At 49.3% G+C, this 14,247-nt stretch overlaps 1 protein-coding gene across 1 annotated transcript; it reads left to right on the forward strand.

The window, feature by feature from the left end:
- The first annotated feature begins 74 nt into the window (after positions 1-74).
- COQ4 (coenzyme Q4) lies at positions 75-10,226 on the forward strand. The gene is made up of 7 exons (XM_012772096.3): positions 75-199; positions 287-418; positions 1,783-1,879; positions 2,408-2,510; positions 7,998-8,127; positions 8,662-8,755; positions 9,608-10,226. The coding sequence occupies exons 1-7, from the start codon at positions 130-132 to the stop codon at positions 9,777-9,779; spliced, it is 798 nt and encodes a 265-aa protein (XP_012627550.1). The 5' UTR covers positions 75-129; the 3' UTR covers positions 9,780-10,226.
- Positions 10,227-14,247: the final 4,021 nt, after the last annotated feature.

Raw genomic sequence — 14,247 nt, forward strand, 5'->3', positions numbered from 1 at the left:
TTCCGTCAAAAGGCCATACGCATCAGAATCGACGGGTTTTTTTTTTTTTTCCTTCTCTGGTGCTCTGTCGCCAGAGAAACTTAGGGCCTCAGCCTTACCCGGCCAGTCCTCCAGCGGACGTCCGCTACCATGGCGACCCTGCTGCGCCGGGCCCTGCGCCCACTAGGCGGGCTCCCGGGCGGTCCCTGGCCTACGGCAGGCAAGTGGCGCCGGGTCCCAGGCGGAGGCGGGAAGGAGCCTGAGGGCACCCGTCTCCTCTGACTTCGGCCTTTTTCTTGCCCTGCAGATGTGCCCCTCCGGGCCGGCAGCCATGGCGCTGGCCTGCTGTACCCGGACCACATCCCCACCTCCCCGCTGCAGAAGGCGCTGCTGGCCGCCGGCTCTGCTGGAATGGCGCTCTACAACCCCTATCGCCACGGTAAGGCCTCCCGTGCTCGGCGCTCCCTTGTCTTGGAAGGCTGGGCAGGTCACGATCTCTAAAGCCTCTGTTTTCCTATGAGTAACTGGAGAATAGGTACCTGGCTGCACCTCGAAATCACCGGAACGTTTATAAAAACGCAGATGTCTGGGTCCCACCTAAACTCACTGAATCAGAATCTGCAGGAGGAAGGAGGGAAGGGAGAAAGGGGCATGGAATCTGGACGTCTGCTTTTTTAAACTACTTCCTGGGAGATTTTCTTATCCAGACATATTGAGATGTCTGGACTAAGTAGATGAAGTATAAACATCCATGAAATTATAACATCCCACTAGAAAGTAAACTTTCAAGCACCGTGACTGCCTTGTTCCACTGTATCTGCAGCATTTTTTTTTTTTTGAAACAGAGTCTCACTCTTTTGCCTGGGCTAAAGTGCTGTGGGGTCAGTCTAGCTCACAGCAACCTCCAACTCCTGGGCTCAAGCAATCCTTCTGCCTCAGCCTCCTGAGTAGCTGGAACTACAGGCATTTGCCACCATGCCCAGCTAATTATATATATATATATTTTTTTTTTTTATGGTTTTTTTCTTTTTTTGAGACAGTCTCGCTTTGTTGCCCAGGCTAGAGTGAGTGCTGTGGCGTCAGCCTAGCTCACAGCAACCTCAAACTCCTGGGCTCAAGCCATCCTCCTGCCTCAGCCTCCTGAGTAGCTGGGACTACAGGCATGTGCCACTATGCCCGACTAATTTTTTCTATATATATTAGTTGGCCAATTAATTTATTTCTATTTATAATAGAGATGGGGTCTCTCTCTTGCTCAGGCTGGTTTCAAATTCCTGACCTCTAGCAATCCGCCCGCCTCGGCCTCCCAGAGTCCTAGGATTACAGGCGTGAGCCACCGCGCCTGGCCCTGCATGATGTTTTTGATTTTTCATATTAACCCTATAAGAAAGGGTTCCCTGCACCTCGCAAATTAGGACACAGAGGCATAGAAATACAAAGTGGTTTGCACAAGGTCACCTAGATAGTGAATGTGCCTGGGCTCAAAACCAGTACTCTCTGAAGCCAAAGCCTGTACCAATCAATGGAGACATGAGACTCTGTTGTACAAATGGATGTGAAAGTGATTTATAAACTCTTCAGAGTACTGTACTATCCGACACCAGTAGATTACTAATACTAGTAATAACTATAGATATGTACATTGAGCTCTTGCTATGTGCCGGGTGATTTGCTAAGTGTTTAGCGTAAATCCTCGTAAGTAAGCGGTAGATATTATCCTTATTTCATCTTGTAAGCTCAGACCAGGTAAGATAATTTACCTAAGATCAAATCCCCCATTTGTGCCCATTTCTGTCCTTACAGACATGGTTGCAGTTCTAGGAGAGACCACAGGACACCGTACCCTGAAGGTCCTCAGGGACCAGATGAGGAGGGATCCAGAGGGTGCCCAGATCCTACAGTAGGTCCCAGCTCTGCATTCTCTAGGGATTCTGACCTCCCTAGAGTCATACTGTGCCAGTTCTGTTCCTCTATGGAGCTCTTCTTGATACCCTGACCATGGATGGTTGCACAGGCAGGACACTGCTCAACTCCAGGGGGTGCCATTTATATATATGTATATACACTGTGATGACCTCTGGGTTATGCAATGTGGTGGCCTCAGCCTAGTTTCAGCTACAGGGCTCTATGCCTTCATTAAGCTCCTCTAACATGTACTAGCTATACCCCACCCCACCCCCATTACATTTTGTAAGTACCCTGATCACATCTGAAGCCTGCCTTCATGCTTAGATTGTACTCCTGCATGTAGGAACCATGTCTTGATTTGTCATAGTCTCCTCTGTCTTTGACACTGGCTTAGCCAGTTGTAGATGTACCATTAGGGTTTATGGCCACTCTGCTGCTCTGTTGTGCCCCAGCTCGTTTTAGTTGTACCTTTCACTTGCCTTTGCCAACACCTTCCCAATACCCAAATCCTGTCTTTCAGGGAGCGTCCTCGGATCTCACTGTCCACCCTTGACTTGGGCAAGCTCCAGAGCCTGCCTGAAGGCTCGCTGGGCAGAGAATATCTTCGTTTCCTGGATGAGAATGTGAGTTTCCAGCTTCTGTGCATCTGTCAGTTACCAGAAAGAGCAAAAGAATGGCACAGGAGTGACAACCTGAGTAAGGAGATGCCCTGAGCTGTCAACAATGGGCAGGAGTGCTTTTCAGTCTTATGCCAAGGCTTTGTCATTTTCAGGCAAATGGACTGGGAACATCACTCCAAATGATAATACTGGTCAATGTTTATTCACCTCTCTCTGCATGCAAGATGCCAGGCTCATTTGTGATCTCGCTGAATCCTCCCAACAACCTTATCAAATGTGTTCTATTATCCTTTTTTTTATACAGAGTCTCGCTCTATTGCCCGGGGTAGAGTGTAGTAGCATCATTATAGCTCACTGCAATCCCAAACTACTGGGCCCAAGTGATTCTTCTGCTTCAGCCTCCTGAGTAGCTGGAACTATAGGTGCCTGCCACTAATTTTTTTCTATTTTTGGTAGAGACAGAGTCTTGCTCTTGCTCAGGCTAGTCTCAAACTCCTGGCCTCAAGCAATCTTCCCGTCTCAGCCTACCAGAATACTAGGATTATAGGTGTGAGCTACTGAGCTCAGCCTATTATCTTCTTTTAATAGATGAGGAAACAGAGGGTCAGAGCAGTTAAGCAACTTGCTAATTTCACAAGGCCAGTATTTATGGAGACAGTATTCACTTCTGTTCTTGCTCTTAATTGCTGCAATATATCCCCTTGTTTCAGGGACATTGTTATCCCTAGGGTGTGACAAATATGGCATGTTCTAGCCCTGGGCAGGGAGGACAGGGGTCGTGGGGGTGGGGGGGGGAAGGTGTTCCCAGCTACTAAAGAACTCATTCTATGGCCGGGTACAGTGGCTCATGCGTGTAATCATAGCATTCTGGAAGGCTGAGGCAGGAGGATCATTTGAGCTCAGCAGTTCGAGACCAGCGTGAGCAAGAGCAAGACCCTGTCTCTACTAAAAAAATAAAAAGAAATTACCTGGACAACTTAAAATATATAGAAAAATTAGCTGGGCATAGTGGTGCATGCCTGTAGTCCCAGCTACTTGGGAGGCTGAGGCAGGAGGATTGCCTGAGCCCAGGAGTTTGAGGTTGCTGTGAACTAGGCAGATACCACAGCACTCTAGCCTGGGCAACAAAGTGAGACTCTGTCTCAAAAAAAAAGAAAGAGGCCGGGCGCGGTGGCTCACGCCTGTAATCCTAGCACTCTGGGAGGCCGAGGCGGGCGGATTGCTCAAGGTCAGGAGTTCAAAACCAGCCTGAGCGAGACCCCGTCTCTACCATAAAAATAGAAAGAAATTAATTGGCCAACTAATATATATAATATAAAAATCAGCCGGGCATGGTGGCTCGTGCCTGTAGTCCCAGCTACTCGGGAGGCTGAGGCAGCAGGATCGCTTGAGCCCAGGAGTTTGAGGTTGCTGTAAGCTAGGCTGACGCCACGGCACTCACTCTAGCCTAGGCAAGAAAGCGAGACTCTGTCTCAAAAAAAAAAAAAAAAAAAAAAGAAAGAAAGAGGAAAGAACTTGTTTATTTATTCAGCCTCTGCCACATGCCATCCCCTGTTCTGTGTGGTGGGTATGTGCTGGTGAACTAGACAGCTAAGGTGGCTGCCTCATGGAGCTTATATTCTTGTTGAAAAGATAGACAATAAAATAGTAAAAAAAAAAATTTTCATATAAAAATTTAGATAAAGTATTCATTGAGTACTTAGAATGTACCCAGCACTGTTCTCAACAACCTGGGTTACAGTAGACAGAAGCAGCCAAAAGCCTGCCTTGGTGGGAGTTACATCCTAGTAGCTGGGGCTATGAAGAAAAGTTAGTGTAAAAGAGGACACCTTTCACGTGTGGGAGGGTGCAGCCACCTGTGACAGGATGTCAGATGCCCCTTGAGGAGACTTGGAAGATAAGGAGGAACCAGCCCTTTTTTTTTGATAACAGAGTCTGGATCACTCTGTTGCCTGGGCTGGAGTCCCGTGGCATCAGCCTAGCTCACAGCAACCTTAAACTCCTGGGCTCAAGCAATCCTCCTGCCTCAGCCTCCAAAGTAGCTGGGACTACAGGCATGCGCCATCATGCCCAGCTAATTTTTTCTATATTTGGTAGAGACAGGGTCTCAGTCTTGCTCAGGCTGGTCTCAAACTCCTGAGCTCCAATGATCCGCTCTCCTCTGCCTCCCAGAGTGCCAGGATTACAAGCGTGAGCCACCGTGCTTGGCCAGGAGCCAGCCCTTTTGAGAGCTGGAGAAGAGTATTCTGAGCACAGGGAATAGCAAGTGCAAAGGCTCCATGTGTTTAAGAGCAGGAAAGTTGACCAGTGTGGCTGTAGAGGAACAAGTGGGCTGGGAGGTCAGCTGGGGTTAGGCCCTGTAGACCACGAGAAAAGGACTTTGTATTTTGTAGTAGGTGCAATAGGAATCCACTGGAAAGTTTTGAACAGTATAGGAATATGACTTGATTTATAAAGGACCTTAGAATACAGTTGGCTCACCTTCCCTGTCTCTACCCCATTCTCCTCCCCAACACAGACACATCCTATCAAAACATTTCTGCCAAGTGGTTCTCCAGCCCAGTTGCCAGAGCTCCCAGACTGGAGGAGGTGAAGGAGCCACGAAAGCTTGCTTTAGAACAGTTTCTCAACCTTGGCAATATTGATGTTAGGGCTGGATCACTCTGTTCTTGGGGCTGTCTTGTGCATGGGTAGGATGTTAAGCAGCATCTCTGGCTTTACCCACTAAATGCGAGTAGCTTTCCTCCAAGTTGTGACAACCACAAATGTTTCCAGGCATTGCAAATGTCCCATGGTGAGCAGTTGAGAATCACTGCTTTAGAAAGTTATTGTCCCTGAGACAATAATCTGTTCCTCACACTCTGCTGCACTGTTGCCTTGGCAGGGTACTAGACAAGTCCTACTAGACAAGTCCTTCTACCTCTTTGAGCCTCAGATTTCTTATCTGCAGTAAAAGGACCTAATATTTATCTTCCAGGGCTCTTGATAATGGATGTTAAGGCTACTGACTCTGCAATCCAGCAGACTTTGTTTCAAATCCAGACTCAGCCACTTTATTAGCAGGCATTCACCTGCCCTATTTTATATTATCTCCCTCACATTTCAGCAGGATGCAAGTTATTTCATCAATGGGAAACTCACAGGGTGACCTGTCCCAAGTGCCACTCAGGGAGGCACAGCCTTATGAAGTCCCCAGAGCCTTTTGTCCTGTTGTGGTAGAGGGGAGGAGGTAGCAGGGATGAAACTGCTATGACCATCCTGGGCATTTTGCCCAGCCATAGCCCTACTTGTGTGACAGGCCTGGAGATTGTGACACTTCTAGAGCAGAGAAATCAGCAGCCCACAGGTGGTGAAGGAGCACCTTTGTCCCAATAGAGATTTAGATAAAGGTTCAAAGTGAGGCTACCCTCCCTTAGGCTGAGATTGGTAAGGGGTGTGGTCATCGTGTAGCATCAGGATTACAGGCAAGGCCTCTGGAGATAGGAGGAGCCTGAGTTAGAATCTTTGCCTCTTTTAGCTGGATGTGGGCATGTGCCTGTCAACCCAGCTACTCCTCAGGGGCTGTGATCACGCCACTGTACTCTAACCTGGGGGGGCTGGGGGGCAACAGAGTGAGACCCTGTCTCTAAAAAAAAAAAAAAAAAATAGGAAAAAAATTCCTGCCTCTTCCCAGCTTTAGGACCCTACTAGACAAGTCCTTCTACCTCTTTGAGCCTCAGATTCCTTATCTGAAGTAAAAGGACCTAATATTTATCTTCCAGGGCTTTTGATAATGGATGTTAAGGCTACTGACTCTGCAATCCAGCAGACTTTGTTTCAAATCCTGACTCAGCCACTTTATTAGCTGTGCAGTCTTGGAAAAATTACTTTACTTTTCTTGTTTTTCTTATGTATATCTGAGGCTAATAACAGTACTAACCTCCCAGATTATTGTTAGGATGGAATATAATTGTAAAGGATATCCTGCAGTTCGGGCACATAGTCGATACTCTGTGATCACCTTCAGCTTCACACAGCAAGTAAAACTGCAGAGGAAATTAGGTCCTGGGACCCAGCAAGGCGGCATGTGGACACAGACTGAGCAGGCAGCCCCAAAGCAATGAGAACATCAGGTGTCTCAGCTTCTGGACAGGCTGAGGCCATGCTTTGGGAACAGAAAGACTAGGTTGTCCCCATCTGTGTAGGTGTAGCTGAAGACCCAGAGAGACAGTGGGAGGGTAAGAGGAAGATAGTTGATGTCCCTATCTGGAGTCAGAAAAGTGCCCAGTGCTGGCCTTTTACTTAGGCATGCAGGAAAGGTTTATTCATCCAGGCACTCTTTTGGCATTGCACATGTGCCTTGGTGAGCAGTTGAGAATCACTGCTTTAGAAGGTTATTGTCCCTGAGACAATAATCTTTTCCTCACAGTCTCCTGCATTGTTGCCTTGGCAGGGCAATCACCTGCCCTACTTTACATTATCTCCCTCAGATTTCACTAGGATGCAAGTTATTTCATCAATGGGAAACTCAGCAGGTTGACCAGTCCCAAGTGCCACCCAGACATTTGCAATGCCTGGAGAACAATGAGCAAAACAGAGCCAGCCCTGGCCTCCTGCGGCTAACAGGCTGCTGTAACACTGTCCATAGAAATAGAATGTGATCATTTCAACAAGTAATCAGTATTTTAAAATTGAGATTTCACGTTCTTTTTTTCATATAAATCTTTGAGATCAGGGGTGTATATTACACATACAGTACATCTCAATTGGAACTTGTTACCTTTCAAGGCTCAAAGGCCACATGTGGCAAGTGGCTGCTCTAGTGGACAGCACAGGTCTAGGCGACGTTAATGGTCACATGCACTTAGCATCAAGGTATAGTCTTTTTAGTGCCACAGGATACTGCAAGAGACTATAACATGGACCCACTCAGTCTACAGGTTAGGGGTACCCTCCCTGTGGGGCAGGGGATACTTAAACCAGGTTATGAAAGATAATTAGGGATTATCAAGGTGAAGATGGGGATGGTGAAAGAGGGTACCCCAGGCTGGGAGCAGCTCATACTAGGATCAGGGGCCTTGGGGCTCCTTTTTAAATTTTTAATTGTGGTAAATAAAATACATAATATAGACTTTACCACAGCAATCATTTTAAATATACAGTTCATTAGTATTAGGTATATTCACATTGTTGTACAGATCTTTTCATCTTGCAAAACTTGAAACTCTATACCCATTAAATAATTCCTCATTCCTCCCCTCCCCACTAGGGGCTTCTTTGCCATTCCCACAGGCCACACATATTTGAGTGGGGATAAGCCAAGGGGAGTGCCAGTCCCACCATACTCCTGCCTGAGGCTTCCCTAGCAGGCAGGTGTGGACAGAAACCAAGTCCCAGGGTCTTTTGGTGGGGTATGAGCTTGGCGGGTGTGGTGACAGAGTCCAAGAGAGGCTGCCAATTGGGCCCTGGGACCGGTTGGGAAGGTGTCTAAGGGGGTTCCGTGGTTGTCAGAGGGTCTCCCCAGACACCCGAGCACCCACCCGCTTCGTGGACGATGAGGAGCTTGCGTACGTGATCCAGCGGTACCGGGAGGTGCACGACATGCTCCACACACTGCTCGGAATGCCCACCAACATCCTGGGTGAGTGCCCCGAACCCAGCCAGCCTGTCTCCCCGGGGTGGCTTCATGGCCAGGGCAGGACTCGTCTATCTTAGCTACCCTCCTCCATCAGCTGGCTTGGTGCCTCATTTCCTGCTGTAGCCAAACATCTTGGTAGCATCTCCTCACTGCCCCTTAATGGCTCCTACACTGCTATTACAGCGTCCAAACACCAGAGCTGCCGGCCTCATTGTCTTTAGCTGCCTCCCTGCTCTGAAACCTCAGCAATTCCCTGAGGCCTGTGGGGACCATCCTGGGCTCCTCAGCCTGGCTTTTGGGGTCCTCTACATTCTGACCCCAAGCTTCCTTTCCACCCTTTATTTCTTTCTGCGAGCTCTCGGACCTTCTCCTCCACCCCAAGGAGAGTGCTCAGGGACCAACACAGGCCAGGCCTGGGCACAGCTGACTCCTGGTAGATATTAGAGAGGAACAGATGCCTCTCTGTGCCCTACTGTGAGCACCACTGGCCTCTCCTCTAGGGACCTGTTCACCTCTCACTCCATCCCTCACCCCCAGGAGAGATTGTGGTGAAATGGTTTGAGGCTGTCCAGACCGGCCTGCCCATGTGCATCCTCGGTGCAGTCTTTGGACCGATCCGACTCAGTGCTCGGTAAGTTTTCAAGTGGTAGAGGCCGGGGGTAGAATTCAGAGGGGCCAGGGCTCCCAGAAATGGGAAGAGCACGCAGGCCTCTGAGCTGCCCTCATGGTCGTCCATAAAGCAAGCATAAAAAAGAATGGAGCAGGCCAGGCCCAGTGGCTCATACCTGTAATCCTAGCTCACTGGGAAGCGGATTGGTCAAGGTCAGGAGTTCGAAACCAGCCTGAGCAAGAGCGAGACCCCGCCTCTACTATAAATAGAAATAAATTAATTGGCCAACTAATATATAGAGAAAAAATTAGCCGGGCATGGTGGCGCATGCCTGTAGCCCCAGCTACTCGGGAGACTGAGGCAGGAAGATCGCTTGAGCCCAGGAGTTTGAGGTTGCTGTGAGCTAGGCTGATGCCACAGCACTCACTGTAGCCCGGGCAACAAAGTGAGACTCTGTCTCAAAAAAAAAAAAAAAAAAGAAGAAGAAGAATGCAGAGAAGGGAAATTGTCCCGGGCTGGTGTGAAGGGCACAAATAAAGCCTGGACATTTCCTCAGACCCCCAGGTCTTTTAGGCCAGGCCTCAGTGCCAGGTCAGAACGATGGGAGTCAGTAGGAAAGCAAGTTGGTGTGAAATTATGGAGTTAGGTAGCCCTTGATTTAAACCTAAGCTTTGGCATGTTCAAGAGGTGTGGCTTTGGGCATGAGATTTTACCTCACCGAGCTTCTGTTGCCTCATCTGAGAAGCAGGGATAATAACTTCCTCCTTAGGTCTGCGTGAGGATTAACTGAGAAAATGCCCATCAAGTACTGAGCACATAGAGTGCCCGGCCCTTGGGGACCTTCTGTTTTCTTTTTCCTCTGCTGCCCCACAGGAGCCTGCAAGTGCTGGTCTCGGAGCTGATCCCCTGGGCAGTTCAGAATGGGCGAAGAGCACCAAGTGTCCTCAATGTATACTATGAGCGGCGCTGGGATCAGCCCCTGGGGGCTCTGCGGGAGGAACTGGGCATCACAGCTCCACCCATGCACATCCGGGGCATGGCCTAGGCCCTGAGCTCCTGAGCCAGGAGAGTCTGGCCTGCCTCTCCCATCTCCTACTTCCGTTGGGGACAAAGGGCTCCCTTGCCACTACCTTTGTTCTTTTTCTTTGAACACTAACCCTTGAACATCATTTATCTTAATTTGTCATAACCACTGCTGAGTGACCTTGAGGACCAACGAAGGAGGCAGCAGGCATTACAGTGGGGCTCCCAGAGGAGCCAGGAGCTGTCCAAAGAGAACCGCATAGAACAGCTATCAACTGTCTGGGCTTGTGTTGGGATGTCTCAGATCTGCAACTTCTGTTCTGGACTCACCTCCTCCAGCCAGGGTTTTCTGGGGGCGGGCTGACTGTCCTTGCAAGGGTAAGGGCTACACCCAATTCCAAAGGCCTGAGAAGAGGGAGGGAGAGGAGGTGGCAAGTCTGCTATCTGAATAAAGGCTCTATCAGGTCAAGTGTCTGCTTGTCTTCCCTTGGCCCAGTGATGCCCAGGACTTTGGCAGCCTTGGGCCTTCCCAGCACTGAGGACAGAAATCCTCCTCCCAGCCTGAGCTTTAGCTGCTTGTCCCCTGTCCTCTGTACAGATGGGGTCTCACTGTGTGGCCAAGGCTGGTCCCAAACTCCTGACCTCAAGTGATCCTCCTGCCTCAGCCTCCCAAAGTGCTGGGATTACAGACATGAACCACGACTCCTGGCCTCCCTTCGCCTTTCTGAGCCCAGTTTCATCCTGAGTAAAATGGGAATGCAAACAGGACTCACCTCCTAGGATTACGTGGAGGTTTCCTGAGAGTGACGTTCAGAAGAGGAGCCTCTGAGAAAGGGCCCAAAGAGCAGAAGCTGTTTTATTCTGTGTTCACAGGCATGAAGGGAAAGTGTGAGGCTGCAGTTCATTTTGCAGTGGCAAACAGACATTTTCCTTGCATCAGAGCCAAGGAGTGAGGACAGGCAAGATGACAAGTATCATTGGAAGAGTGGGTGGTCCTATCTTGAGATTTAGTACCAGAAAAACTTCCAAGATGGCAGAGCCTTTAGAGTTGTTTGGGGCCAACTCCTCATTGCATAGATAGGTGAACTAAGTCCTAGAGGTAGGCAAAGAATTGCCTGGAATACCTAGAACACAGGCCACAAGGCCCCTGGTTGGTTTACCTATGCCTCAGTTTCCTTATCTATAACAATGGGTGCAGCTTATTTACAGCTGTACTATGTGCTAAGCAGTGAGTGCTAAGTACTCGAGATGCATCATCACCTTGACATCTCAAGGTCGCTACTGGAGGAGGGAGGTGGTACCATTACTTGTGTCTTACTAATGAGGCAATGGGAGCAGAGCTGAAGTTGTCCAAATATCTGCTCATCGCGGCCACACCAGGGCCCAAATCATGCCTACAGCCACCACATCCAGTTCAGCACTCCCAGTGGCAGCGGGAGGGAGAGGCTGGAGGCCTACCTCAAAATCACAGACTTGGCCCTGCATGGTGGCTCACACCTGTGATCCTAGCACTTTGGGAGGCTGAGGCAGGAATATTGCTTGAGCCCAGGAGTTCGAGGTTGCAGTGAGCTATGATGATGCCACTGCACTCTACCTGGGGTGACAAAGGAAGACTCTGTCTCCAGAAAAACCCGCAGAAAACAAACCACAGACCTTTCAAGAGGAAAGCCTTGTTCTGAGCTGCAATTTCTGCAAGAAAAAGAGGGGATGGGGTAAGTTCCCTGTACCTCATCAATCTTTGCAGGATAGGCCACCTTTCCAGACCTCCTGCCAGCTGTTTGCATACCTTCCTAGGGTCCCAGGCACCCCCACCAGAGCTCATTAAAGTCAACAGTGCCAAGGTGGCAGGAAGAGGTCAGACTCTCAGATGGCTGCCTCTGCCCAGCCAGGTGGCTCACCTGCTCTAGCCAGTCAATGCCTCAATGACCCTGGGCCTTTATAGCACTTGTGAGATGGACACGGCATCAGGATGATCTGGAATGGAGGCTGGTCTTCTCATCATAGGGTGGCATTTGTGTCACCAGCTCATAATTAGAGAAAAATTATACTGGCAATAGCTACAACTTACTGAGTTCTTACAACAGCCCATGAGGCCTTGCCAAATTCTGCCTAGGAACTTCCATTCTCCCATCTCAGTAAATCATGTGTGCCTTTATCATGCTTCCTGAACACACCAGGCTTTTTCCCACCTTAGGGAACAGCACTCTGTCCCCAGGTTGTTACATGGTCAGCTCCTTGTCACATCTGCTCAAATGTCACTTCAGAGAAGCCTTCCCTGACTATGCCATTGAAGCAGTCCCCTTCCCCCTCCATGCCATCACCTTATTTTCTTTAGAGCACTTACCACTCTGAAATTACCTTATTGGTTCATTTATTTAGAAGTTCCATGCTTGCCCTCAAGAGCAGGGACCTTGTTCTTTACTGCTGTGAACAGTGCTTGGCACACAGTAGGGGTTTGGCACTTCCTTGTTGAAGGAATGGAGGCCAAGCACCGTGCTGAGCACCCTGCATGCAATCTCATTTGGTCCCCATGACAGCCCCATGGAGTAGAGGCTGATGGTAGTGAAGACCCTGGGTCACAGCTGGGCTGTGGCGGAGCCTGTCCTGGGACACACGGGTCTTGAATTCTCTCCCAGTAGTCAAGGGAAAGCCCCCTTTCCCCTCTGCCTGATGAAAACCATATGTAGCTGACCCCAGAGCAGTGTTTGGGGGCACAGGCTCCAAAGGCAGACAGACCTGGTCCTGCCAGTGACCAGCTCTGCACCCTTGCAGTAGTCACATTGCCCTTAGAGCCTGTTTTCTCAACTGTAAAATGGGGAGAGTAGCATACCTACTAATGAGGCACAGTAGGACTGTTGTGAGGCTCAATAAAGTCAGGCATGGTTAATGTTTATTAGCATAGTGTAAGCACTTAGGAAATGGAAGCTGTCATTTGCCAGGAAGGCCCTTCAAGGCCTCTGAAGTCACCATGTACAAAGTCAAGCCAGAGGTATTTTATTTTGCACACACCCAGAATGGGAGGACTTCCATAGCTTGGAGGTCCTAATGCCAAATGGAACTGAATATCTTTGGGGTAAGCACCTACTGTGTGTCAGGGGCCAGACCACTTCAGTGCCCTGGAGAGCCTGAACTCCTTCACATTTCTGGTAAGTCTGGAGTTACGTCTCCAGGTAAGTCTTGACGTTAGTTCCCTAATGCAGTGCAGTCATGTTAGTGGAAAGGAGCCCCGCCCTTGAGGTCAGCCTAAGCTTGGCCTGTCCCACGAATGACAGGACTCAGTCCCTGACCTTCATAAGAACCCCCAATGGCTCTTCATTACCCCTGGACAAACAGAACAGCCTGGTACACAAAAGCTTTTCCAATCACTTTTCCCTCCACATGGCCCCCCTTCCCCATGTAATGTCCAAGCCCATTAGTCTTTGATCATTTGACAGACATCTTCTCAGCATTTGCTGAATGCAGATGCTCGGGGTTCAGCAGTGATTGAGAGTTCCATCCTTGCCCTCTGGGCAGTTGAGTAGTTATGACAGCAGAGAGCCTTCCATGTGCCAGCCCTGAGCTAAGAGGTTGACATTTATCATCCCCTTGAATCCTTTTTTTTTTTTTTTTTAGACAGATTCTTGCTCTGTTACCCTGGCTAGAGTGCAGTGGCATCATTGTAGTTCACTGCAACCTCAAAATCTTGGGCTCAAGTGATCCTCCTGCCTCAGCTTCCTAAGTAGCTGTAACTACAGGCATGCACCACACCCAGCTAATTTTCTATTTTTGGTAGAGACGGGTCTTGCTCTTGCTCAGGCTGGTCTTGAACTTCTGAACTCAAGCCATCCTCCTGCCTTGGCCTCCCAAAGTGCTAGGATTACAGGTATGAGTCACTGTGCCCAGCCTCCTTTAATTCTTACCCAGCTCCAGAAGGCAGGGGCCATGATGACTATAGTCCCACCTGTACTCAGGTGAGGACACTGAGGCTCTGTGGGGAGCCGTGATTGACTCAAAGTCTCACAGCAGGGACTGGGAGTGCACCCAGCTGTGTCTGACTGCCGCAAAGACACTTTAATAATCACAGCACTATGTGGTATTATGCAAAAGTATTGTGAGCACTTGGTGAAGTACAACCTATTCTAGTCTCACCTCCACCAACCCTCTGTGTGTCCAGCCAGACTGTAAGCAACTTGAAGGCCGACTGTTTTCTCTGTGTCCCCTTACTCCTCCCTCTCAGGCCCAGCACATTGTCTGCTGGGGTACTGTCTTGGTTTCACCAGGATGACAATTCTAGCTGAAGGAGAACAGGTGGCTGGTCACCAGCACCCTCCCCCAAACTCTCACCTGCCCAGTCTGCATATGACTTAGGTAGTTGATGTGGAAATACTTATGTTTACACTCATGGATCCTGGTGTGGATCAGGTCAAAGCCTCCAATTCACTTTTCCTTTCATTCATTCAACAAACATTTATTGGCCGGGCGTGGTGGCTCACACCTGTAATCCTAGCACT

Source organism: Microcebus murinus, chromosome 12, assembly GCF_040939455.1.
Source record: "Microcebus murinus isolate Inina chromosome 12, M.murinus_Inina_mat1.0, whole genome shotgun sequence".
Classification (NCBI taxonomy): domain Eukaryota; kingdom Metazoa; phylum Chordata; class Mammalia; order Primates; family Cheirogaleidae; genus Microcebus; species Microcebus murinus.

Excerpts from the sequence above, each read along its gene's own strand:
- COQ4 (XM_012772096.3), top strand. The coding sequence starts at position 130 with ATGGCGACCCTGCTGCGCCGGGCCCTGCGCCCACTAGGCGGGCTCCCG. Across the intron at positions 419-1,782 it reads CTACAACCCCTATCGCCACG|ACATGGTTGCAGTTCTAGGA; the intron begins GTAAGGCCTCCC and ends CTGTCCTTACAG. Across the intron at positions 8,128-8,661 it reads AATGCCCACCAACATCCTGG|GAGAGATTGTGGTGAAATGG; the intron begins GTGAGTGCCCCG and ends CCTCACCCCCAG.